The following is a 27,708-nucleotide window of genomic DNA, read 5'->3' as shown; positions in this document are numbered from 1 at the left end:
CCCTTGATGCTACTTGAGCACCAGCCCTTGAAATCTCACGTGCTTGTGCAGTCAGCCCTTAGCTACAACGGAAACACTTAGGGTGAGTGTGGAGCTAAGGATATGTCCACTTCAGCTTACTCAACAAGAGAAGCATTTGTACTTGGTGCTTGATAAAAATAATTTGTGCGTGCTTAGTTTTATTATCAGCCGAATCAAAGTACAGCAGTACTCTGCAAACAGCTGGAAAGTATGGGAGTACTCAGGATAAATAAAGAGTTGGCTTATAGTCTATTTCTTTATAAGGTGCAGAAAACCAGTCTTCAGCTGGCTGTCTAGACTTTGTAGATTTAAATTCTTTCTGGGGGATTTTCAGTTCTCAGTTTATCTGAAAAGTAATATATTCCAAAAATGAAAAGCAGATTTAATCAGATTATAATGTCAAGCAACCCGACTCAGAGCCTGAATCATTATTATTTGGTGATCATTATCAATAACACTGATACGCCTGTCAGTGTTTTATATAGTTTTCTATAATATTACTTTCCTGCTCACTTCAAAATATATTACTTTTTTTTTTTTCCAAAGCTGTAATATTTCCCTTTTACTCAAATCATTTGTGGGTGATTTGACAAGAATTTTAGGTTCCTTAATAGCTGTCAATGGGAATCATGCTTCAAATTCAATAAAAAATCACAGTGCTAGTTCTCACTTGATTAAAAGAGTATTCCACCATGTCTGTGGCAGCTCCAGGAATGCAAAAGCTCCTCTCCAGGTCATGGAGCAACACTGGGACCTTTTGGCGACTCTCACCATTACTTGGCTGCTTGAATGTTTCCATGCTGTTGACTACTCTGCACTGCAGATGTAGCCTTACAGAGCAAGCTCAGTGGCACAAACTACTGTCTCTCATAACAACATGTTCATTACTTTGTATTTTCACTCATGCTGGCAGGCACGAAGCATTGGCAGAAAGAAGAATATGGATGTAGCTCCTGGCTGTTGTTACCTATGGGTGGTGACCTTATCACAGACTGAACTCAAACTCTAACATTTTCAACGGAGCAACCCTCTAAAGTAACTACAGAAAGATCTGAAAGGCCACTTTATTCACATTGATTCCGTACTAAAAAAAATGAACTCTAACCAGTCACATGGAAGCTTGTATTCTCCCAGAGGATAACAGTAACTGCCACACAACATCTCTTTATTTTTTATTCAAAATGTGCAGCAACACAGATGCGGAAAGTTACTTCATGCTGCTAAAAGCCTTAATTTGGAGTTAGGAGATACTGAAGCCTGGTGTTACACTGGGAATTCAGTGTGTCATATGATGGCCACAGGCAAATCTTTTTACAGTCAAGTGCTGTATTTTGAAAGCTGAAATTATTATGGAAAGCATCTTTATTGTTCAATAATTCGTAAGCTGAAATAGTACATAAAAATGTAAATTCTAAGAAATAATTCACCGCTTTAAATATTTATGGATACAGTTGGCTGAACTGCCATAAAGGCGCTCAAATGTTTCAAGCACTTCCAGGTGTCACTGCATTTCAATATTCAAAGACATGCATTTTCCTTATTTATTTCACCTAAGTCTCAGGCTTTTCAACTTCAAGAATAAGATGGTGGCTAACGTTATGTATGAGAACATGTTTTATTTATTATTGATGTGCACCATTTCCCCTTTATGAAGCATCCCCTAATAGCTGCACACCTGGCAATGCTGGTTTGTGAGCTGTGGGATTGGAAGTCTCATAAACGATAAAGAAAGGGAGAAACAATCTGGGTTAATCAGCTGTAACTTTGACCAAAACAAACTGAAAAGCACAGCTAAGGAAAACATCTTACCTGAGAAGCAATCATTCAAATGAATATGTTATCTATGGCTAGTCTGCCACTAAGCTCTTAAGCACAAATTAATTGTGAGTCCTGATGGCCACTAAGCACAATGCTGGGTAATAAACAGCAGAACCTGCATTACTGTCTGGGGCTTTTGCGGGGGGAGGAAGAAGAGCAATTGTCTTAAGAAACTTTAAATGAGGGTTGCTTTCTGCCATCTTTGTCAGTTGAGATGAAATATATAAGCTATTCATCCATGCATTATTCATTTACTCCTTTTCTCTGTGTTTGTTATAAACCTAAATAAATAATACATCATTCTTGGCAGAACTCATATAGCTTAGGAAGTAAATGGTACTGCTCACAAGGTCTACAATTCAGCAAATGCAAAGCAAGGACGATCACTTGGGATGGCTGTAGATGCAGGGATCAAGAAGTACAGATCGTCTCCAGCCCAGCCCATCACCAAGGGCACGCTTGGCCACAGCAGGGATGAAGACAGGGGATTAGGCTGTAATCTACACATGAGGAGTGAAGCCACCTCAGAAACATCCCAGGCTTCTCCCCCTTTTCCTAGTCCATCCCCCAACTCCTGGCACAGGGCTCCAGCAGACCCCATGTAGTACAGCCAGTGTGACAGCAGCACCTACCCATTCACTGCGGACATGGTATGTTGAGTAGTGCTAAGGCCTTGAGGAAATCCCACTGTTGCAGTTTCTTCTTCCCACACATCAGGAACTTCTTTTTATCTGTGTTACACATTTAAAAATAGGTTCTGTCTTATAATGGCTTTCTTGATGTGTGGTTGTCTGATTGGTACAGTTGTAAATCTATCACAACCTCTGGCAAAGAAAACAAGCAGGCCTATTAAAACCATACACAGGGAACGTGGGTAATGCTCAGTGTATAAGCCATTTTTTTTTCTTCCAAAAAACAGGAGTATATTATACTGTCAATGAAAGACATTTCCTCATCTTTATTAACTACAGTGGTTTGTCTATTCTGACCTCATCTGCTTGCTAATTAGGCAGAAGTTTGCTTTGCATATCAATTTTTAATACCCCTTTTTACAGTTAAGTGAGAGTTGCAGCAGCCAGCTTGTTCAATTAAAAGCAGCTCTGACCTAGTTCCATGCAAAATCAATAGAAAGCCTGAAAGAGTCTCACAAACCATCTAACATTTAAGGAGACATGGCTGAAATGCGTCCCAGAGCTTGTCGAGCACGCGCTCCTGTGAGAAGCGTGGCTTTTGTTTTCACACAGTGAAATACATATGAGAGCACATCTGCCTGGCACAGACCTGCAGAGATCAGCCCTGTCTGCTGCAGGCCTCGAAGTGGGGAAGGGAGGGACTGCTGAGGAAATTTGGCTGATATTCCATGGCTATCCCAGGGCTGTTAAGTGGGCAATCCTCATTAGAACCAGAAGAAAAGGGGAGACAATATACTATTTTGCCACACAGTACAGAAGTGATAACAATATAATACCTCCTGTTTCTAATGGGGTTATCACTATGGTTTGTTCTGACCCTGCCCTTGAACTTTCACATGTCTCTATTCTGTTTCAGTTCACATCACACCCCTTTACATACGCTCCTTTAACTGAGAAGGCAATATCTGGAGTATACACATTGTTTTACAACTGAATTACCAAGACAATTAAAAATCAGTATCCTGGGATTCTCATCATTAAATCAAGCAGCATTCCTGGAAAATATATTATTTCAGCACTCAATTAATAGATTTACTATTTACCTCAGAAGTCACAGTTACATAATTAAGCAGAAGAAATTATTCTCTGATGTTCACTGAGTATGTGTCCTTTTATGCAGCCATCACAGCTGGCTATGTTATGAACTAGTAGCTTACATTCAGGAGAACCCCAACATGAACCTGTTCCCCAAAGCTTTCTTGGGCTAAAATCTAACACAAGCACATCTTGCGATCCCCACTGTACAAAAAGATGGTAAGACTAAATGGGCAGTTAAACTGTGAACATGAATGACATTTACTATGCAAACTGCCCAACTTTTATTAGCCCTCAATTTGAAGAGAAGATGGAGTCAATCCTTATTTAGTGATTTCCTTCCCAACTCTATTCATTTCACTGCATGCTCATTCCATTATTCAGGTTCTTAGATCTACAGACTTCATGTTTCGGAAAGGAACCAATGGTTCAATGGTCACTGAACGTGTCCTAGCAGAGTATGACAAGAAATCAGATGGCAAGGGTCAGCCAAAGCTAAAATATGCAGAGGCTTTAAGAAAAATGTTTTTGAAAGAAGTTCATGACCTTAAGTTTCAAAGCTTCACTCCAAAAGTATCAATCTTTAGTAGAAGTGCTGACTCTGTCAAACATGTCAACACATTTTTGGTCAAGTTTTCTACGGAAAAACAACCTCCGAACTGTACCAGTAGTTCAAATACAGAGTTTTTGCTTTGCTTGTCTACTTTAATTCCTTCTAGAGCACAGCTCTTCATCCACTTTCAGTAGGAAATGAAAACTGTAGAATGAAACTTCCATGCCATTCTGCCTTTGCATACCCTTTAACAGTTAATCATTGTAGACTCTCCTCCCTTTATAATTAAAGGTTTCATTTTGTGATCTGGTTTTCACTCTTGCTAGCTAAGCTACTGTTAAGCCATGGCAGCACAGACTTCAAATCCCAAGGAAATAAGTAGAATCACAGATGGCCTTACACAGCCCCAGCTGATGCCAGTGCTTGCAAGACATTACTATTATTACTTCAGCAATTGCACAAGAAGCATGTCTGTATGTTACAACACATATAAACAAGAATAAACTATTCAAACACTGTCCAAGCAGGAAAATAGCTGTAGGTTTCCTGGAGGAAGATCTACAGCCATTTTACTGCTTGGGCAAAGTACCTGAGTTATGAATTTAAGTCACACATAAAAATGAAGACATTTCTATCTCCAAAAATTACAAATACTGTTTATCTTTTTCACACGAACAGTTACGAGAACAATAGTTCTCCTTACTCACTCTTAAATGCCAGATAAAGTGCTAATTGCACATTGATGCTTTAATAAAAAATAAAAAATAAATTCCAGGGATGGATCATTCTGTGCAGAGGAATAAAAGTAACCTGAAACTTCACATGAAATGGAATGTAAATGAATCTGTCTTTTTTTATGAGCATTATCATTTTGACAATTATTTCATCAATGTTTCTCTACTTGTAACTTTATCTATACACAGGCTTTATATGCTCCTACAGTTTAAGGGTTCAATATTTGATCCAAAGTTATGTGTAAACCCAAAGAATGCAATTTCCAACTCTGTGATTTCTCTTCTTATTGACAGACCAGAGAAAATTAAAGACAGTAACACCTTTTCTCAGTACACTTTAAAAATTTTTAACACACTACTAGGAGTAGATAATACACTGACAAAAGCTGTGTAGCACAAGCAGTCCAAATGCTATTCTTTCTTAGTCTTTGCATTATTCACTGCTACATTCTGGATTTACAAATGCTCTGATTTGCAGAGTGGATTTGCAAGGAACAACAGCCTAACACAAGGATAGGATCTCTCTTGCCATAATGTATAATGGGATCCCCTGAAGTACTTCTCATCTCATACTTCAAGGTTTTTATAACTTTGCTCACTCTGCAAGGAATTGAATCGAACAGACGTGCCAGAAAATCTGTGTTTTAAAAAATGGATATAAAAGCCATTTAGCCAAGGAAACTGTCAGTCTTTGTTACACAGATCAGCATAGTAAAAACCCTTTAAGATTAAACACCAAGAAAAGCAGTCAGTGGTACTAGAGGATTTTAGAACTGAGGGAAGAAACCTTGTTCTTTCCTTTATTTCCCCCCAATTTATTTCCCCAAAATGCAATTTAAGATAACAGCACTTGTTTATAAAAATAAATACTACAAGATGCAGCAGATGACTTGAAAAGGGAGCTCTGTATTGCCAGCTCTGTATTGCCAGCTGGATAGTCCCACCCAAACGCCATTGCTACATCCAGAGGGCACAACCAACATCAAAAGAGGTGCTAAGTCACCAGCTGCTTGTCTGATTCACACTCTCATAAACTCTCTTTCCTTTGGAAAGCTAACATGCACAGAAACCTTTTTCACATGTCCAAACTGCAGTTCCCACTAAAAACTCTCCAATTGTTGCAGCACATGATATGATTTTGGTAAGGCACTCTATGGAAGCTGAGTGCCTGATGCCAGATAATTCCTCTAGCGAGACAGTCCATATTATCTTCAAATAAATTATCTTCAATTCACATCAGTTTAAAGATAATCAGACAATCCTGCAGCACCTTCACAGGGTACAGTTTCAACATGTTTCTGTTCAGTACAACTATTCACTGCTTTAGCAGACAGTAATGAAACATGGCTACATACTCAGCTCAGAAGCTCCTGCTGATGAGCATGTGGAATGAGGACAGCCACCTGCCCACAAGCTCTGGGCATGTCCCCTTCAACATCCAGCACTGCCCTCTTGGGGAGCTGCAATGCTGTACTGCTGGGCTGGCACTTCAACAGCTATGCCAGCACCCAAATACAGGCTATGCAAATAAACGGCATCATTCCTCCACATCAAAGTATCTACATTCCTGCCATCTCTTTTCCCGTAGTTCTATTAGAAAAGGGGTATCCAAATACCCCACATGGATACCGCCTTTCCTAAATGTGCTGTGAAAAACTGTGAAAAACAAATTCTATTTATCAATTTCACTGAAGGTAATATCTGCTTATGGAAAACACTACCAGACTGAACATCTTTTACCACTATTACTGAGATGAGCACCCATAAACGGGTCCCGAATTGTGTACTCCCACTTGAAACAAAACACCAATAAATTCTGCAATTCACCACTCTGCTGTATGACTATCCTATTTTGAATACAAGCTGTTCTAGTCACAAAGGAATAATCTATTTTCTTGAAGTCAGAGACACAGATGGTGTAAAGTGGAGTAGCTCTTCTGATTTCAAACATGAACAAGTGATTTATAACTGCTGAAAATTTGGCCAAAAGGTCAAGATATCTCTCTGGCTTAAAAAGCTCTGTTAGGGAAAAAGAAAGAAAAAAATCAATGGCACTCAAAACTCAGAATCTATTATCGTTATCCACGTCCTTAAGTGCAACACACATTGCTTTGCTTATTGGTGACACAGAAAGTAGGTGCCAGTAGTCAAATTAAAAGGACCTTTTTCCTTTGTTTTTAACAACTTTTGGACAACCCACATTGTCTGGTATGTTAAGAAAAACTGGCTTTTTCAGTCTATTACCTATCTTTTTTACTTGGAATCTAATAAACACAGAGCAGCTATTAATTTTTCTTTTTTTACTCATTCCAAGTTGATTTCTTCTTCATTAAGAAAAAAATAAAGTTGATTTAATTGCTGTGCAGAAACTGTTGATGCAGTCAAATAATATAAACAGAAGGAATAAATAAGTCCATATACATCAATCAGAAACAGCAGTTGTTTCAAAAAAAAAAAAAAAAAAACAACCAAAACTGAGCAATTATTTATGAAATTATGTCTTCTTCAATGATTCTGTATATGGTCATGATCCCAGGAGGACCTCATTTTCTGAAGAGCCTAAATTGCTGAATTAGAAGCAGAGACAATGTCACAGTACCAATTAGCAAAACCACTGCATATCATCTCAAAATGCATGGTTTTTTGTTTTAATAACCACGAGTAACAAAGACATTCGTTCATCTCAAAAATGGAGGGGACACCCCACCTTTCAGTGACTTGAATGATTAAAGGCCCTTTAAACAGACATGCCCGCTTTTGAGAGAAAGCAGCAAGCCAACAAACGGCATAGCCCGCATTTCAATCAAGGAATGGTACCTGCTGATTTAGAGATTCAAAAGAGAAGATCCCAAACCTCGTATTATTCCTGGTGCTGAGAAAGGGCTGAATTGCTGGCATGCCATGCTCAGTGAGGCAGTAACAGTGCAGTGAAGGCACCCAGAGACGCACAATCTGCCGCAGAGCTGCCATGCATCCTTTCACACGTTTCATTTCTTCTTAGTATCTTTGTTCCTCAGCTCAATCCTTCACATTTGGCATAACCCATGGAAACATCACCATCCTGCTTCTGAGTGGTTAGCTGAATGACCTTACCGCCATGTTACAGCTTTCCTTACCCCTTATTTCCTGTGAGTGCTGAGAGAACACATTTCAGCTTTAACAAGAGGCTCCAGCTGGCCAGACTGGCTGATAATGTATCGAGGCATTTAATCCATTACCCACTTTTTTATGCTTGGGAATTTAGAGATTACTGGTAAAGGACAACAACAGGTATGGCTGTAACAGCACTCAGAACCACTCAACTGCAAAATTAATCTTTTTTTATTTTTTTTTCCCCCTACAAAAGCTTGGTTTCTCATGGACGTTGACAAAAACTGGTCATTCCCATGTTTACACTTCCATTATTTGCAGTTCTGTCTCATAATAGTAATTACTGGCACTCATGCATCAAAACAGGAGGACTCCTTAGTGATGGGCACTGTGTTAAAGAGCTGATATCAGCAGATCAGATAGTTCATGACTTCTGTATCTGCAGACACAGGCAGCTCTTTTCCTCAGTATGCACACATGCAAGCGTACATCTGACAAAAGAACTTTATTCCTAAACTTCTTTACATCTCAGTAAATAGTAACTCACAAGCAAGAACTGAGTCTTATTCAGGCTTTGACTAAATGCAGTGAACTGTGGTAAGACTATCTCCTGTCTGCGGTGAACTAAAGTTCATGTTCTCATACCCACCTGGCCACTTTCTCTGGCACTAGTGGACAAAGGGAAGACAACTGAAGTAATCTACCTGGCCTTTGACATAGTCTCTCATCACATCCTTATCTCTAAATTGGAGAGAGATGGTTTCAAAAGGAATTGGTCACATCCAGTGCATTGCGGTCAATGGCTCTAAGTCCAGGTGGAGGCTGGTCTCAAGTGGTGTCCCCCAGAGGTCTGTCCTAGGACCAGTACTCATTAACATCTTTGTGAATGACACAGATGGTGGGATTGAGCTGACTGTCAAACAATTTAGAGGTGGAGGTTTAATCACAAACATAACTACAGGAGGAGAATTTTCACTTGACTCATTTCCCAAACTCTTTTCCCAGCAGACTTCTTCACCTAACAGGGACCCCAGGCCTCCTTTCTACCTCTCTGGAAAATACCAACATAAAATGACAATAATAAAAGACAGTTTAAAGTTTTTTTCCACTTTTACTCCATTAACAGCAGGGCCTCAGCCATTTGTAGGCAGTTTTAACAAGTCATTTGCCCCCCTTCTTCAGTCCATTCACACTCTGTCAGTTTACAATAAAATATTTTAGATTCCTAATGCAGTGAGCACCAGCCAGGAACAAGAAATCTCAACAGCCATCCCAATTTGTAATCATTCCAACTGAATGTTCAAAGTAGCACATTCACAGATTTCCTCCCTATCTGTGATTAAAGCTCAAGAGTGAAACTCTGCAGGTAAAAACCAAAACAAGGTGGGAAGCCCTTCAAAGCAGCTCAGGAATCAGCACCAAGCTGCCCTGCACTGTGTGAGCTAATCTTACATGCCATGGACAGACACAGAGCACACAATAGAGATGACTATTATGTTCTACAATTCATAAGGAGAAACACTTGAAAATCAGCTCAAAACAAGCATGAAGTTCCAAGGGAGTTAGGAGGAAACTGAAGTTTTAACAAATGAAAATAACCGACGCACAAACAGAGAGGGTTGGTCACCCCTGGAAAGTGTTCCCAGTGTCATTTCACTCAGAAAGAATGTATTGCCTTGGGGTAAGTGCAGTTTAGATACACACCAGCAGCTTCTCTTTTGCTTTTCAGTGTGTGGGTATGCCTACATGTAAAAGCATCAGTTTAATACTTTCCCACAGTGACACACATATCCATGGTGCAGAAAAGACAGCAAATGTCCCCAAAAATCTGAACACTGTTCTCACCTTCTCTCCCTTTCTTCCTCATTCCATTTTTATGAAGGACATGGGTAATACAGACACTGAGCACATACACTGAAAGCAAAGAGAACTGGTTCAACAGGGCATGTGACAGTGGACACACACACCTTCCAAATGCATTAGAAAAGTTCATTGTGTACCACAAGGAAAGCAGATGATGGTGACACCTTTTGAGCAGCTTCCCCTTAGCCTCTGAGGCTGACATAATGTTTTGTAGGGGTCTGCAAACTGTTTGGGCATGCAACCATGTTACCTCACACAGGTACTGATGAATAATAATACTGATCTTTTCTACTCCCTCACAGTTTTCACACTTCACAACTATATTCAGTTTTTGGTAGGTTTCTCTCCATCTTTCTGCCTTTCTTTATGATCATCTTCCACATTTTCATTTCTGATTTGGCATTACAATTTATTTTCCTTTGTTCTTCTCTCTCCACCTTCATAATTGTGCCTCAATGCATATTAAAGATGTTAACAGCACACAAGAGAACTTTTACTACAACACAGCACAATAAGCGAACAGCCTATAAAATCTAGATATGCACATCCCAGCTGCAGCCCATGGATGCTGGGTGAGCTCACTAACAGGGCTGAGGCTTCAGCAGAAGCTCCCATCTTCAGAAAATGTGGCCCTAAGGTCGCAGTCTCCTTTGTATCACTGATTTGTCCCAGTTTCCCACTAATCTAATTCTAATGAACTCTACAATAATAAAATGGTAGGGGAAAATAAGGGAAAAATGCCAGAAGAGCAAAGAAAATAATACACAAAGGAGGAGCAGGGCAGCTTTAACTCACACGAAATAAGCTTTGTGCAGTCTCCTTCCTCAAAAAGCAACCCACTCAAAATTGCTACAAACTAAAAGACGGTGAATAAATTCTGAATTTGGACCCAAGTGCAACATTTCCACAAAGTCAGTTGCAGTGATAACAATAAAGATGAGAGGGAAGTTTCTCTGTAACTGCTGCAATATTTTCCAAATACACTCAGCTGAATATAAAATGCAGGACTGTGCTTTTTGGGGGGACTAGCATATGGCAGCGAGAGCTTCAGACAAGTCACAGGGGGCTGAGTCTTAGAGGATTCAATGAGAAAGTTACTTGAGATGTGATCAGAATAATTTCATAGTGTAGAAGCACACATTCTTAGTTTCCTAGCACAATTTCATAAGAGCCACTTAGCTTTTGCTTTGTTTGTTTATTAGCCTCTGGATTCTGGAATTTATTCTTTATGCTGAAACCAAATTACACTGAAATGACAAGTATAAAAACATAGCAGTCCCCACAAGTCCCATGCTATGCATGTGCTCTCCCATAGCTTAAAAAAACTAATCCAAAACTGAATTACTTTAAGCTTCCAGTGTGATTTACAGGAGCAAGATTTCTTCAATACATCTTATGATTAGTCCAGTCTACGCTCACTATCACTACATATTATCACAGTGTGTAAATGTGACAGTTTGGTAGATTCTATTTTCAAATCCCACAATTTAGGATTTTTTTTTATTATGGTAGATCATTTCAATGCAAAATTGCAGGACATGAAATGTCAGCCCTATATGTGTTTTCAGTGTATTTTAAAAGGACTTCTACCTCTACTATATCTGAGCAGAAACCTGATCCTTCCTCAGTGCAGTAATCCCATGAGATTAAGTCATACTGTAAATACCAGATGAATTACAATCGGATTAGATGGGCAGTCTGTTCGTTTACTCAACACAGCTGCGCTCCAGAGTCTTTTCACCACTAGTCTCCATTTATGAAATGAATGCTTTGTCCCTAAAATAAGTGAACACTCTTTCTATTTAATGACTCTTTCGTATTACCATTACCAATTACATTGCAATTACCAGTGACAAGGACATTTCTACTTCCTAAGGAGGAATCAGAATGCTCCTTGAGAGACCAACAGGAAAGCTGTTCTTGACAGAGATCCACAGGGCAAGATTTATTTTAAATATATCACTGAAATATCCTTTGATAGTCTGCACTCTATTTCAGCCAAGTGGAATACAGAGAAGATCTTTTTGGAGTTATGTATGAGAAAGATGCACATCCATTTCTTGAAATTTCCCAGGACTCGGCACATTCATCACAAGGTATTTCTGTAGTTTCCAAACATAATACTTGTGCCTACATCACATTTATGAGACTCAGTGGTAGCTCTGGGAAAGACTGGATTTTGGAGAGAATTTCTACTGACTTATCAGTAAGAATCGTGTTTAATAATGTTCAGATTTGTCTGCACTTTGCCAAAATCTCTCTACCACTTCACTACAATTATTTATAAATGTCAAAACACATCCCTCATAATTGTTCCCAATTACAGAAATCACCTTGCCATTTAGGTTCAGATTTGCTTCTATCCAGCACACAAATCTGGTGATACTGTATTTTAATAAAAATCACTTCATAAACCTTACTGAGTGATGGAGCTAAGGCTTTCATACAACAATTCTGATTGCAGGCCATGAAAGTATTAAAGCAAGATAAAACCAGTATCTACCCTGACTCATGTTCTCAGTATGCTGCTGACTCCATTCTCACCTCTACATTAAGATTTCAGAGTCATTATTCCTCCTTTTCAGAGACCTGCAATAATAAAACTGCTGAGAGCAGGGCAGACTGAAGTCCTCTCCCCAAGCTCCACCACACTTAAGTGTTTGCACATACTCAGCAGTTGGGGGCAGTGCTGTCAGACAGGCCACTTGAGTTGGTGGTGATCACAGGCACACAGGATTCAAGTGAGCTGTTTACCAAGGAGATGTGTGAGAAAGACACCAGTGCACTTACTGGTACCACAGGCACCCCGTGATCAACCACTGCTCACCTGAGTTTCTGCACTACCAGCATTAGGCAGACTGAGGTAACCTGGCCATATAAGCCTGGAATGTCTGTGATCGAAAAGCAGAGGTGAAAGACAGGTGAGCACTGTCCATAAATACCCAGAGCAGTGTTCTCGTGAGTCCCCTGAGTATGCCCCAAAGTGATGAGACTAAGAAGTTCAGCCTGCCCTCACTGCTATCAGTAATACAACAGAGCAGTGTAAATGCAATCAGTGGAAAATTCACCTCTGATCTCTATTAATTTATTAGCCTGGAAACATGAACACCTTCATTTAACAGACAAAAGCCACTACGGTCTGTCATGTTACAGCTGCCAAATAGGTAAAATGTAGCACTCGCACAAATGTAAAATTGGTTGCTCTCTGAAAAGAGCTTTTCTGTTAGGCAGGTATTAAGATTACAAAGTCATAAAGTGATTTTATGGAAGTCACAAGAGAAAGCATACTGAGCATGCTTTGCACTCAGACAAAAGCTGTTATGGCTGAGTCCCACTGCAAGACACTTTCTTTATGACCACTGACCAGGAACACTTATTTTCAAGAGAAATACTGGTGCCAGATTCTGCTTTCACTCACACCTGTGTCTTCTGCTGCTTTCATTAGGAGCTTCCGTATTTCACTAACTCAGAAGTGCTTTGTGTAAACCTGAAGGCACATGGGACAATGGTTTTATGATACGGTATATTCAAAGTCAATATTGGCTTAAGGTTTTTTCTACACAATTTCCTCCCATCCTTTCCTCTGTGTGTGGGTAATGTGTGTGTAATGTGTTTTAGGTCATGTTGGTTTTCATATTGATTCACAGTACAGCCTCACAACCAGTCTCACTGTCACAGCTGAAAGAGATACTGTGAGGCATGGGACAGAAGGAGGCAGTGGGAAGGGGAGGAATGCTTTAAGCTGATATCTGGTTTCTACCATGCACATAGTGATTACTGGCAAAGTTAAGGGTGATTAATAGAGGCCCACAGAAAATACTGTCTGGACATTTCACTACAAGTTCCTCAGACAATCATCTTAACATCCATCACAACATTAAGAAGGTGGGAAACTGAGAAGATCCCAACTCACATGGGACTACTTTGACTGCATAAAAGTTAATGAAAACTGACTCCTATGGCAAGACCAAGCCATGAATTGTGCTCCTGTCTGACCAGATTCTGTAGTGTGGTACACATGCTTAAGAATCTTTAAGATATAACAATACAAAAGCTAACTTTCACAACATTCAGCTCTAACAGTAACCATTTTTCTTCTAGTTACAGGACAATTATATATGGAATTAAGAGTTCTGCAGTATTTCCTTTTTGCCAAGTGTTAGATTTAGTGAAATACAACGGAAGTTGTTATTCTGTGAGTAAGAATGAGAAAAACTGTATTAAGAACTTACTTTCTGCAGGTTCCTTAGATCTTCTGCCACTGGAGGACTTCCTCAGGAGACTTCGTCCTGAGGTAAAGAGGCTGGTTAGTTCCTCCAGAGGACTGGTAGGTGTCCGAGAACGGGAGCTGCTCTGAGATGACGACCCGTAGGTACTGACTGAGACATTTACCATCTTTCCTCCTTCTTGCAATGTATTTCTGGCTGTAGAATGAGGCACTGATGGAGAGCTTCTTGAGAGACTTCCTGAATGTACAGAGTCATAAGGTGGAGGTCTTTTGAGGCTTAAAGGGGTAAGAGACCTACCCATACTGACAGGAGAGGGTGAGGCAGAGTGACTTTTAGGATAACCATGTGGAGACTGTGTTCTGTATAAGGTAGAGGGATGAGGAGGTGAAGAGGTGTGCCCAGAGGTGCTAGTTCCATGAGATACCATCTGCTCTTTCTCCAGTTTTTGATGGCCTGGTGTATGAGGTGGCAGTGAAGATGGAGAAGCTCCAGCTTGTTGTTTTATGTAAGACACGTTTTCTAAAACAGGAAGCTTTGTGACCTCTAGTGGAGTTAGAGGAGACTCGTCAGAATTTGGGGAACACTGCACTGGTGCTGGTGGGAACACCAGCAGTGGAGGTCTGTGAGAAAGCAGATTTGGAAATGGTGGGGGTATATCACAAAGCAAGCCCTTGGGAGTAGATGGCACTGAAGTCTTGGTGAAATCGAGGTCAGGCACTGTGGGAGTAGCACACTGAGAAGAACAAGTGTGATGGTCATATTCACATTGACATTTTGAATCTTGGCCTACATCATCAAATATAGGGTATTTCATCTCCTCATAGACTGCTTCACTTTGGTCATCTTCATCTTTTTTGAAGTCTCTGAGTATATTCCCAACCATTTCAATATAAACAGGCTCTTCTTCCTCTGTGTCTGGGGCAGGACTGCTGACCTGTGACAAGGACGCATCCCTAGTGAGTGGTGTCTTCATAGGGCCATGCTTTTTGATGTAAGTTTCATCAAAAGATGTGCTTAACTGAGTGTTTGGATTTCGTTTCGGCTTAGGAGGTGGAATCTTCTTTGTATATTCATCACTGTGAGGTCTTGGTTTGGCTGACACTGAGAACAGAACAAAATACAAATTCATAAGAAATATTCAAGAATCTCTGTCAAACATAGGATCTCTGTAACAGTCTCATAATTCTGGAATGGATTTCATGGCACCATCCTGTTGCTGGCTTTTTCTGGTAGCGTATCAATTGAACTCTATATAAATAGCATCCTATTCAAAACACTCCTAATCTTCCCCAAAGAAGTTGTGACCCTCCAGCAGTCAGCCACTAAAGAATGTTTCCCATCCTCTGAGAATACTGTTCTCTACCAAACCCTTTGGGCAGGAGGACTTTCCATTTTTAATTATCATTTTTGAAATATCACTGTGGGATTTTAAAAACCCCAGAAGTTGCCAAAGACATAAAATTAAGTATCCAAATCAACTCATTATGGCTGTAAGAGAACATTTTAGATCCTGGACATTCACAATGGAGCAACAGTGATGCAACTCTGCAGTAACACATTGATGAATCAAGACTTTTTTGCTTACAGTAACATCTTGCATAAAGTACAATTGTCTCAGCATTGAAAACGAAAGGAAATGCTAACAAAAAAATAGTGCAAAATGTTGTGTTGGGATAATCCTAATCATTTATCTGAATTCAGTCCTATGAATACACAAGACTTCAGTGAAGTCAAGAGAAACAAAATATTGCATGGATTGAGATCCTCCTGAAACAGGTTTATTTAGAAAAAAAACAGATCATTTTATCTGTGAAATTAGAAATCAAAACGTGATGAAATTCATTTGAAAAGGTTAAGGATTTCTTCAAATTATCCTTGAGGAATTAAAGACAAATGAAACTCATTTTGTTCTCTCTGCACAAATACTTAATAAAATATCTCACTAAATGTTGGGGTTAATAGAGTACCTCATTAAATGTTTAACTTAAGTCATTTTTTATCCTACATGGATTCAACAAACTAAGTCTGAAATGAAATCTGCTATGCATACTGAACCTATTTTGCATTCCTATAAACACTTCTCACACTAAAGGCCTTTACACCTCATTGACAAGTTTCTCAGTTTTCAAAAGCTCCTAAACTTCATGCCAGCTTCGAATAGCACCTTTCCATTCTTATCAGATAGTAATGCTCTTTGCAATTTGCCGCTACAGATCTATCGCTGCAAACTCAGCATTCAGAGAATTTTCAGACCCCATTTGCTGACCCAACAATCAGACAGTAGCTAGTGAATGTCTGATGTTAAACCAACCAGGCAGCACTCATAGAGTTAAAATACTCTTTCTGAGACAGCTTTCAATGTGTTCCCAAAGCCAGCGGCTCTGCCAGCTGTAAGGCAGTGTTTTGATGGCCTGTTAGGATCCTCACTGCCAGGGAAGGTGCCTGCACTGCTGCATTTTGCTGACGAGCTTTGGTCAATGGCAGAGGAAGATTCAAACCCAGCATTACTGCTTTGTCATCCTTCTGCTTTACTTCTTAAATAATTCTTCGGTACTTCTTAAAAGGCACAGAAATATTGGCAGCTGTTAAACAAGATCCTAGGTTTGTTTTGAACTAAGGAGACTTGGATACATGTGTGAGCTTACAAATGAAGAAACAGGACCACTCTTCATCAATAACAAGCGTCTAACATATAACTAATGTACAACAGAGCAAAAACAAAAAGAAAGCTATCCAGAAATGAAAGGAAAAAAAGAAAAAGAAAAAAAAAAAACCTCATAAGAAAGAGATTATACTTTCACAATGGTTCCAATTAATGTGTTCCACTTTGGAGCAGGCTAGGGACACGCAAAAGCTACTACAGATAAGCGTATTTGGTAGCTTGATAGTTTTCACTCTGTGGATATATCCTAATGTACTTTAAATGTGTCTTTTTAATTAACCCAAATTAATTTTCTTGAATGTCTTATGTTAGACTTTGGGGAATGAGATGTAGGCTATGTGAATCATTTGGGCTTTGCAGAAAATATTACTCCTGATGTATTTGACCATACTATCAGATTTTTCTTGCTCTGCTTCCAGCTAAACCACCATTCCCTTTCTATTTAGTATATTATTTGCATATCACATTCATACAAGTTCTACTGACATCAACTTGAGCTCAGTCCTCTCTCCACACCTTCCTTAATCTGATTTACAGCTCCAGCAAATGCAGTCTTCTCAAGATTGGTGTCATTACAATGAATTGGCTGTCAATGAGACTGGCACAAAATGCCTGAGTGCTTCTGAGCATTCTGCACAGGACCTGAACTCTGGTTTGTAACAGCTATCAGGTGACAGACTTTGCTGCATTTGGAAATCACCTGTTTTGGAAGAAGAGGCTTTCTGCACATTTCAGTTCCCTATGAACCATGCATACATGAACTTAGCACATACCAGAGTTATATGTGTTTCCCATTCCTGTGCCATCCGTATATCCTCGGTCCCTGCTCTGTCATCTACATCTCCTAAGCCACAGGTGTCCCATACAAAGCTCTGTCTCACATCTGTATCCCCAGTCTTCCATCTTTTATCTGGAGCAATGTTACTGATAGCAAAGTAATAAAAAATGCTCTTGCGCTGGTAGGCATTCAATGCTAGTTTCAAATGATATGTTTACTTAAAAGTGTTTAAGAACACCATGTTTTCCTAGAAAGTGCTAGAAACAGCATTTGCTTCTTTCTTCCTTCTGTTTTCACTATTTTTATGCAAGCTGATAAGGTTCTACTGTGTGATCTCTGCCCTTCCCGAAGTGCTGGGGTTTATACAAACAACACTCAGACATTATTACATTATAGACAAGGAAATGAGAAATGTCATGGAAAAATGAGTGACATTCTGCCATCTCGTCTCGTATTTTTGCATGGTTTGAAATTAACTGCTGCACTGACACACACAGCATTCTCATCTGCCATCGCACGGTATGTAGCATTAGCCTAAAATATCTTGGTGACATTATCAACAAAAAGGTCAAATGATCTGGCCCTGCCATATGATCCGCAGCATAAAACATGACAAGGTGAAAGATTTGCTTTCCTCTTTCTATTCAAAGCATTCTTTCTCTGCCAGTTTCTTTTATTAAAGCATCTATTTCCAGGAGATGGTATGTTATGAAAATCCTTTTCTCTCCATGATAAACTGCACTATTAAAAATAAAATTTAAAACTAAATACTTTAAATACTTATCAAACCTTATAGAGTTGCCTCCAATCTGCTACTTAGCATTTACATTTGGTGCTGTAAGACTTCCTAGAGAATACAGAGCTGCAAAGAAATCTTTTATTATGATTGGGAAGAAAGGAGCTGCACAACACCTACTGGGAACTTCCTTCAGTTGCAGTGGGGCATTCAGGAGATGAACAGAATTAGCTTTGAGAATGCTGTGATGCAAGACACCATGTTTATTGAACAAAGATTTTTACTCTGAAATGCTGCTCAGTAGCAAGGGCTGAATTCACAGCACCAATGGTTATGGAACACCTGCACACAAATTTCTGCTCTACTCCTAAATATCAGAGGAAAAGACAGGAATCCTGAAACTGAACAGAGCCATGCAAAGCTAGCAAAAGGAGCAGGGAGTATTTGTACAGCTCCTGTGTTACCAACATTTGGCAGGGATAAATGTGCACAAATGCTGAAGCCCTGGCAAGAGCCCATAGCCAATGAAAGGGGATTATTTGGCAATCTCTTGAGAGGAACAGGCAAGATTGCTTTAAGTACTTGACATTTATCAGGCAGAAAAAGCATTCGGTGCCTGCTGGGAACATAAACTCCTATGAAAAGCAAACCATGCTGACATATTGGTGATACACGCACTGCAGTGTCATCTTCTCTAAATATGGGGTAATTAAGTGCTTTTCAACATGGATTACCATGTCCCCAGTTTGCTTGTCCCTGATAATCCACCCTGAGACCTGGCCACCAGTACTTTACTGCACATGGGGTCTGACCCAAAGGAAAATGGAAGAAATATGAAAGTTCCTATGGAGCCCTGCAGGCTCTGATTTGGGTCTTGCTTCCTCAGGGTGCTGCTCTGACAGCCACTGCTGTCACTGAAGGATGCAGCTCTTCCACTCCAGGGATTATTCTTTCATCTACTCCAGCAAGATGGGCACACCTATAAATTGAGGGATACAGAGGCATAGAGAAGGACTATTGTTGGTCTGTAAACAGAGCTTTTCTTTGCAGAGAATAGCAAAAATTTGCCACTGCTTTTTCAATTAGAAATAAACTTGCTCTTTGTTAATTCCCACAGGGAAGGAGACCTGGTTAATCATGACACTGTGTCAATTTCTTGATCTACTTATAAACAGACGGTGAAGCTGAGTGGGCATTGGGATTGACCACAGGGAGTTCCCAGAACCTGCAGACAGCGAGAAGCAGCTCATGGCTGTGGGTTCCCCAACTACCTGCAGTCCCCGAGCACTGCCTCAGCTGGGATGGGCAACAGAGGACATGATGTTCTCAGCTGGAGGCTGCAGAGCCACAGATACTCAATATTTGGAGAGCTTCTCCTGAACTGGGTATTTTCAAGACCTCTCCTCCCAAAAGAAAATTTCTGGATTTTTCCTTTTATCTCCAATCACGACAATTCCCTACTCCCTTTTCTCCCTTCCCTCTCCACAAATACCACATCTCCTCCATAAAATATCCTCAGGGTTCTCCTAAGACAGTTTTTTGTCTTTCAGTCAGCTCGGTTTTTTGCACCACTTGTGAAGCCAGAAGGTAAGATGAAGGTGAGGACAATTTCTCTCTCTGCCAGGGGCCACTTCCCTAACTAGTCATGCAAAACGGCCTCACAAACCCCCTGTGGATGCTTTTAATGCAGAGCACAAAAGCAATTCACTGCCAGGGCTGCAGGGAGCAGCACAGAGGTGCTTGGAGGATGGTTGTTCAGCAGCGACCACGAGCTGCCACTGCCGCTCAGGCTGTGGGAGCTCAGGTGCTGTGCTAAGGGCTCTGTCTTCAGCATTCCGAATTACCAAACCCACCACAGCTGTAGAACTGGAAGTACTGCCATCCCTGCAAATAAAGCCCAACTTCACTGAGTTTACACCTGATGAGCAGCAACTGCCCGTATTTATTGGCAATCTAGTGCCAAGCAATTATCTGCCTTTAATAAACTGAAAGGAAAACCAAACACACAGGCAGTAATAACTTCAGTTCTGATCTGGAAGCAAACAGCACCATGCTTAAAATAGCCTTACAAAACCCCATTGAATAAGCGGAATACAACATTTTTGAAATGAGATATTTGTAGCACAAAGGTTACGCACAGCTTTCAGGCATGCCCAGGTGATCCATCTTTCATAGTTGATTTTGGAAGTACAAAACCCTACTTGCCATCCTATCCTCTTGCAGCATTTTTTTTTTCTCTATATGAAATAGGCAAATATGTTATCACATTGTTTCTTACTCTTTGCTGACTGTATAAGGAATGAGAGAAAACACGTGAAAACTAAAATGGATTTTGTCGTTTTCTATTATTTTTTTAGGTGTTTTACCAGCTTTTGTAGTTTGAAGATCAAGCTGATTTATTGCACAGTTCACCCAAACAGGACAAAAATACAAGTAACAGTACAATTCTTCCCTTTCAGTTTCTGCAAGAGGCCACAGCATTCAATTTCTTTCTGAATAAAGGAATGATTTGAGGCCTAATAGGTTTTCTTGTGTTTCTTTTTTTGTTGGGTTTTTTTTTTTCCAATTCTTCCAAATGTTCTAAATGCAGAAAAATTAATCATGCCGCATTTTGAGGGATACTTCTATCAAAAAGAGCCTCCAGGAGTGAAAGGAAATGGAATTTCTTTAATTAAACCCTGAACTTTCTGGGTACTGAACCAAAGATGCACAGATCCTGTTTTACAGCACAGAACTGAATAGAGAAAATCCAACACTGGGGCTGCACAGAACCTACATGTGCGTCTGTGTGTGTGGTGTAAATTCAAGACCGTAAGTAACCCCACTGGCTTTTATGAAATGAACTCCTTGTTCAAAGGTGCACCTGACTGAAAGAGCATTTGTGCACCAGTGCTTGTACTGGGTCTGATTTCATTATCTCTGAAGATGAATTCTGAATATTCTTAGTGAGATTGAATTTAAAAAGGCACAGTCCTCTGAACTGTGCAAAAGATTGGCACTCACGAGACCTCAGTTTAATTTGTATCTCTGTCACAGGCCCCAGGGCCTCGGATGTCATTTCAGCCCTTAATGTCACTTATTCACATGTGTCTTTTGCCAGTTTGAACTCTAAAGTGTTTTAGGAAAGGTTTTTTTGTTGTTGTTTATATCAGCCTTTGCACAGTGGTTCCCATCATAGCAAAGCCACAGTAGAAAAAAAACCCAAATATTAAATGTACCTTTTGGAGGCATCTTTTCTTCTCCAAGCAATTTTAAATGGCAAATGTTCTTACACTGCAAAGAGCCATAAATTACGTGCATAGACACAAACATCTTAGCACACAACCACAGAAACATTAGCAGCAGGCTGGAGTAACATCAAAGAACAACTCTTCATTGTGAAGAAAAACCAGCCTCCAAAACAGCACCATCTCCACGGACATGAGTATTTTCCCTGCAAGTTACACTATGCTTTTCTAAAGCGTGATAGTAGGGAAGAGCAAAGAGGGAAAAGAACACGGAAGTAATATAAGAAACATCGGATTCACTGAAACACCTTTGCAAGCAGTAAGTGCCTTCAGCACGGTGATTTCAAACAGGACATATTTCTTCCTCATTCTGGATCTATTTCCTCTTACTGGATGTTATCTGAGCATTTTAAAGAGGACAAAACTAGTCAAAATGGAAGGTCTAAAAGTCAGCGTCCTAAAATGATACCGACACCAAAATAATAATCTATTCTAATAGTAAAGTAATCCTCAGATGCCTCAAGGCTCTGATTAAGGAGACTTCTTGAAAATTCTCAGGTTGCTTTATTTTAACTACAACTTCTTCCAACTTTTAAAATGAATGATTTCTGCTACAATCCAAGTGTCCTTGGTAGCAATATTCGAGAACTTAATGCTTATATAACAGTAGAATTGGGCCCTGCAATTAAATTAAATTAAATTTTGAATTAATTCACCAGTACAACTAAAGAAACCAATGGGCACCAAGGCTGGAAGGTACTCCGTATTCAGCTTAGGCCTGTGTCTCTGGGCCACAAAGCCAAATTTGCAGCCCCATTGCTTCACTCTTTACATGCTGTAAATGCCAAGTGACCCATATCAGCCATCCTGCTGCCAGAGCCTGCACCTTTGCTCTGCATTAAGATGAGGGCAGATCCAGAGACACCAGGACATTTGAAAAACTCAGTCAGTCAGGAGTACCAGTCTGCTGGAGGGAGTTTGTCCCCCAGCTGCTGGGCTCCAGTGCAGAGTGACTTCCAGGCTTTCTCTTTCATATCCCTCCACTGCTCTGTACATCCAGCTGACACACTGAGCTCTGCTCATTAACCTCACCCACAGTGAGAAGGTCTCCAAAAAATTACCTACAGGACAAAACATCCTTCTGAATGCCCAATCTCACCCTTTCATATACTTTGAACTTCACTTCCTGGTTCTTTCAAAGACTGAGTAATTCTTGTCCCCACTTTGTCCAGATAGCATTTAATAGGCAAAACAAAAGAAGAAGAAGAATTACAAAATGTTTGTGATCAAGCCTTTCTGTACTATTCTTTGAAGCTAGAAGTTACTGTCTGTCATTACAGCTCTGGAAATACAGAAATAATAGGATTTGGTTTAAAAAAAGAAGAAAAAAAAGTGGAGTGAAGTGGAAGGACTACTGACAAAATGGGAATCTGAGTAAAGAATCCTTACATTAACCACACAGGCAGCCACTGTTGCTGCTTAAGTGTTGCTCGGCTGTGTTTCAGATTGGCCACAGTCCTCATGTGAAACGGCTTTTGCAGCCTGTGTAGCAGTAGCACTATGAAAAATAATACTGAGACTGTACAATATAATCTCAAGGTTTTCTACATGGCAGCTGGCACGGGAACTCATCAATAACAAGCATTAGATGAATTACATTAAGGGTATGCAAATAAAACCTGCTGAATCACAACTGCAGAGAAATTAATTTACAAAGCACATTTGCCTGTTTGTTGGGGGCTCTGGTGCTCATCTGCAGAAGTCACAATGGAGTATGGAAAAGCATCTACAGACTGACAACATAAGTAAAGCCCTTCAGTTTTAAAGCAATGTTTATGGCATCTTGACTGTCACCTTGGAGATGGAACCTGAACAGCTTTCACTGTTTTACTGTAAATAAATTGTTATCGCTCTATTCTTACAACCATCCACAAACTCACTGCTCTTCACAGTGAGAACTCAGGTCGAACTCAGCCCCCGTTACCCTCTATTCTACATCTTTGTTACAGTACAGCTATTAGAGCCCAGTTCTAATAGGGCTGTAAGCTAGGGCTATCTGCTGCCTATCCCTCTCAACAGCTATCCACCTGGAATCCTCCAAGTACCACCAAAAAGATGGTTATGCTCTGCATTTTGTCTCACGGGATGTGCTGTGTGATCAACCAAATTCCACCAACTCATGTCAGACACCAATGTCATGTCAGTTAGGTATGTGGTAGTAGGTACCACTCTGATTCTGGTAAACCCTTGGGGGTGGTTGGGGGCTTATTTACGTGTTTTCTGCCACCTGAAAGGCACTGATGGTCTCTGCAGTGTCATTTGGCACTGTTCACCTCAACAAAAGCTTATTCCAGCCTTGTACTGATTTCTAATTATCATAGCTGAGGGAGGTAATAAGTGAAAACATCCCTGGCTGAGCTTCATGAACTTCTCAGAGAAGGTACAGTGCAGCTGCTTTCCAACTCTGTGGTCACAGAAACACTGAACAAAACTGACCTCCGCAAGAGTCCCTATCTCTGAGTGCTCTAACAGACCACCTACACCCAAGCACTGGAGCCTGAAATGATTCACAGAGGAAAGGAGAAAGGAGGAAATCAGGCTTGAGAAACACCAAATGCTTAATTAAATGGTAAGTCTAGATCACCTACTTCATTTGTTCAGAACAATGTTCTGCATTTTCTCACTTGATTTAACTGTTGCTTTGGTCCATAAATATCCCCACCCAGCATATTCTCAGTGACTAAATGCAAATACTCAGATAGTTTGTCTTGTGGTATGTGACTCTCTATTTTTTAGATCCACAGCAATGCTTGTTTTCTTCCTACAGATAGATTATGTAAGTCAAGCCCATTATTTGCTGACACAAGTAGCAAGCTGCTTGCCAAACTTCTAAAATGATTGTAGCCCATTAAATCAAGATGGCAGACACACCAAGGTGATACTGTGCGTAACACCATGTCCTACTTTCATCTGGGACAGAGTTGATTTTTCCTTCTTAGAAAAAAATCTTCTTTCTTTTCTGTCAAAGTAAATCGTTTTTATCTCAAGCCAATTGCTTTTTTTCAGTTCTCTCACCCATCTTACCAAGGGAGAGGAGTGAGCCTCCACCCGGACAAGAAACCAGCAGCTTTCCCTGCATCCCTCTTCCCCTGAAATCCTGTGGCTTTTAAGCCATCCTTTTCCTTAAGGCTACTGCATGAAAAGTCTCTGGCTGCCTCTGAATGACACATCCGGCAAGCCTGTCCCTGATGAAGCTCACATTTCAAAACAAATCACAATGTTGATCGCAGAGGTCAGATGAGTCACCACAGAAAGAGCAGCAGGAAAGCAAATGACCCCTGCTGGAGCAGAGTTCATCTAGATAGGCACTCCTGCCTTCACTGAAAGAACACAAGGTGACCCTGCAGAAGCAGTTTCAGCAGGTTGTCATTGAGCATCTTTTGGGGTGAATATAATGATAGCTGAAGTGGGCAGAGCATTGTTAGAGCAGCTTCCAGCACACAGCAGTGCCTGGAGGCATCACACCTCTGCGGTCAGAGGCTGAGCAGTGCTGGAACGCTCTGTGTAATCGGCTTAGGAGAAGAGCTCACAGCTACTCATTTTACTTCCTTCTCAACAGGGGTGACTTCTCTCTCCTCCTCAACTTTAAATAAAGCATTGACAAAATTACAGACAATTCACACGTTACCAGCTGCCTCCCCCTCAGAGCTACTCTGTGTGCCTGGCATCTACAGTTTTATCTTGCTTGTTTTTACAGAGTGGCCTGCTGAAACTAGTAGAGCCCTGTTGATCTACAAGAGTCCTGTAGCCTGGTCTAACCACCATAAATTCACCTGGCATATAGTTGCACTGTACATATGGCAAGTGCCATATTGGCAGTGTTGTACAAGACTCCAGATAAGAGAATTTTCTCCTTTCAAAGACAAGACACAACCTCATTGTGTCACCTCAGAAGTCAGAAAGAAGATGAAAGAGAAACGTGGAGCACAAAAACAAACAGAGGAATTGTCATCAGTGACTGTTCCAAAGCTGTGCCACAACTTCTGAGCATGTTTAGCTCAGGCTGGACTAGTAGAAATGAAGAGGAGACTTGATTAAAAACAAGAACCCTAGCAAAAGAGGGAAAAGATGGCGTGAAGCAAAAACCAGAAGATGCAACAATAAGAAAAAGATTAGCTGTAGCAGAAGTGTTTGGAAAGCTGAGGTAAATGAAAGGTAATTAAAGCAAGAGTAAAGCACCTGTTTAAGCAACACGTTAAAGTCACTAAGCCAATATCAAAGGGAAGAAGCAAGCATCAACTGTCTGAATATGACTGGAGTGGCACAAGTGTAGCCAACATAATTTATTCACGTCTTATTCACCAAAATCCAAATATTAAGAGTTCCTTTTTCACAACCAAAAATCTATCTCATGAAAATTCTCCCATTTGAGGAAAGAAAGAATCTGTAAATCTGCAGCACTATCAAACATCCTACATTAAGATTTAGAGCAGAGTTATGTTTTTGTATTCTACTAAGGATAGCTCTCTTTGCAGCCATGCAAGAAGAAGAAGATGCCAGGGATCTTCTTCATCCCACAAAGCCCTGGTAGGCTGTGTTGGCTCAGATTATACAGCTCCTTATGTCACCACACCAAGAAATGATGTTAAGTGATGCCTCTTGATGATGTGAAATACATGGTCCAGCATTTTCCTCCCTGCATTCCAAGCAGGATCTGAACCAGCAACTAGCTGCCACTGGCACCACATGGGATTTTAGAGGATGTTCTTTGAGATACCAGAAATTCAAAGCTTTGGCCACTAAAATTAGCAAACAAAATTAATAATAATAATAATAATAATAACAATAATAATAATAATGGCTTGTGCTGGTTTTGCTTTTTAGTGCTTTTTTTCCCCCCTATGCCTCTACTAAAAGTCCAGTCTGATGCACTGTGACCTGCAGGAAAGCTGATGGCAGTGCAAAAAAAGGAAGCTGTACCCTGCTAAGCTCTCATTACTGTGCACGTTGTTATTCCTACACAGCACTGTTTGCACACATACAAATTGAAAAGTATAAAGTGCCAAACGCAGTTGCAGCATGTCAGGCATATGTTGCTTGATGTCACCCAGTATTAAGCCAAATGGAAGAAATGAAAGCACAAATCCAGCACACCAATCAAGACAATTAGACTCAAACAGTCATTAGAAAGAAAATACCAATGAAACAGATGATAGCCATGACTGGATCTCACCTGGAGCCAGATTTAAATCTCTTACGATGTGATACCTCTAAGCACTGTGCATTCCTAGCAAAGCTAACATGAGCGCAGTGTGCTCATGGGAAGGGAATCTTTCAGTGTTCAGTTAGGTTTCACTCCATAAGGACTTCCTTGTGTAAGTGAGAATAGAGTTAGGGCACCCGTAAAAAATAAAGACAAAGAGATGGAAAGCGAACATATTAGCTGTGGAAAAAGGAATGCAGCCATATTCTGTTCTTCAATTCCAAATGAGTTTTACCAGACACCTCTATTACTACAACCAGCTCTAAGAGCAAACAGGGACTTTAGGTTACAGCCTGAACCCTCAAGCCCTTACTCATTTGTCCACAGTGTCTTTAACAGGCAGTGCCAAAGACAGTACGGAAAACAGAAACGTAGCATGAGAAACCCAAAGTTATTTCTGTGGTTTCATAGGCATTTCATTTTACTTAACATATTCCGAAGGGCTGTCAAAATGAGGCAAGAGAATTACCTGGATCTCTCTTCCCCCCTCCCTCTTCTGGCCCTGTTTTCAGGGCTGTTTAGTGATGCAAAATAATGCAGGAATCTAGTGCTTCATGGTATTTCAGCTCACAGGTGGAATTACTGAGAAGGCCTATTATTATTATTATTATTATTATTATTATTATTATTATTATTATTATTATTATTACACCCAACAGTGGTTTGCTAATTCTGGGGCAGAGTGGTGTATGTTCAGAGCTGCAGTTTGGATCAGGAGTAGCAGCTAAGCTTATTATCTCCCCTGAGCCCTGACCCTTTGGGAAGAACACTGCAGAAAAGCTGATGTTCTCTATAGGAATCACCTGAGTTTGTCAGGGCTTCACAGCCCAAGCTCAGTACATGCAGCCTCTCTGGACTGGCTGCATTTGCAGCCAACATGGTAAATAAGCACAGCATTCCCTACAATCATTTTATTATGGCTTTTCTATTATCAAGAACATCACAGCTTCTGTCACCCTTGAGAGCAGAGAGATATCTGTACTACAGGGTGGCTGTACATTTAATTT

At 40.3% G+C, this 27,708-nt stretch overlaps 1 protein-coding gene across 4 annotated transcripts in view; it reads right to left on the bottom strand.

Moving 5' to 3' along the window:
* The window catches only part of NYAP2 (neuronal tyrosine-phosphorylated phosphoinositide-3-kinase adaptor 2), a 130,245-nt gene that overhangs the window by 36,096 nt on the left and 66,441 nt on the right, over window positions 1-27,708 (bottom strand). For all 4 annotated transcript variants that reach the window (XM_015871427.2, XM_015871429.2, XM_015871426.2 and 1 more), the window contains one exon: window positions 14,039-15,136. In XM_015871427.2, coding sequence (XP_015726913.1) covers window positions 14,039-15,136 — 1,098 coding nt within the window. The remainder of the gene's footprint in view (window positions 1-14,038; window positions 15,137-27,708) is intronic.

Source organism: Coturnix japonica, chromosome 9, assembly GCF_001577835.2.
Source record: "Coturnix japonica isolate 7356 chromosome 9, Coturnix japonica 2.1, whole genome shotgun sequence".
In the NCBI taxonomy this organism is placed as follows: domain Eukaryota; kingdom Metazoa; phylum Chordata; class Aves; order Galliformes; family Phasianidae; genus Coturnix; species Coturnix japonica.
This window is presented reverse-complemented; position numbering and strand designations above follow the sequence as displayed.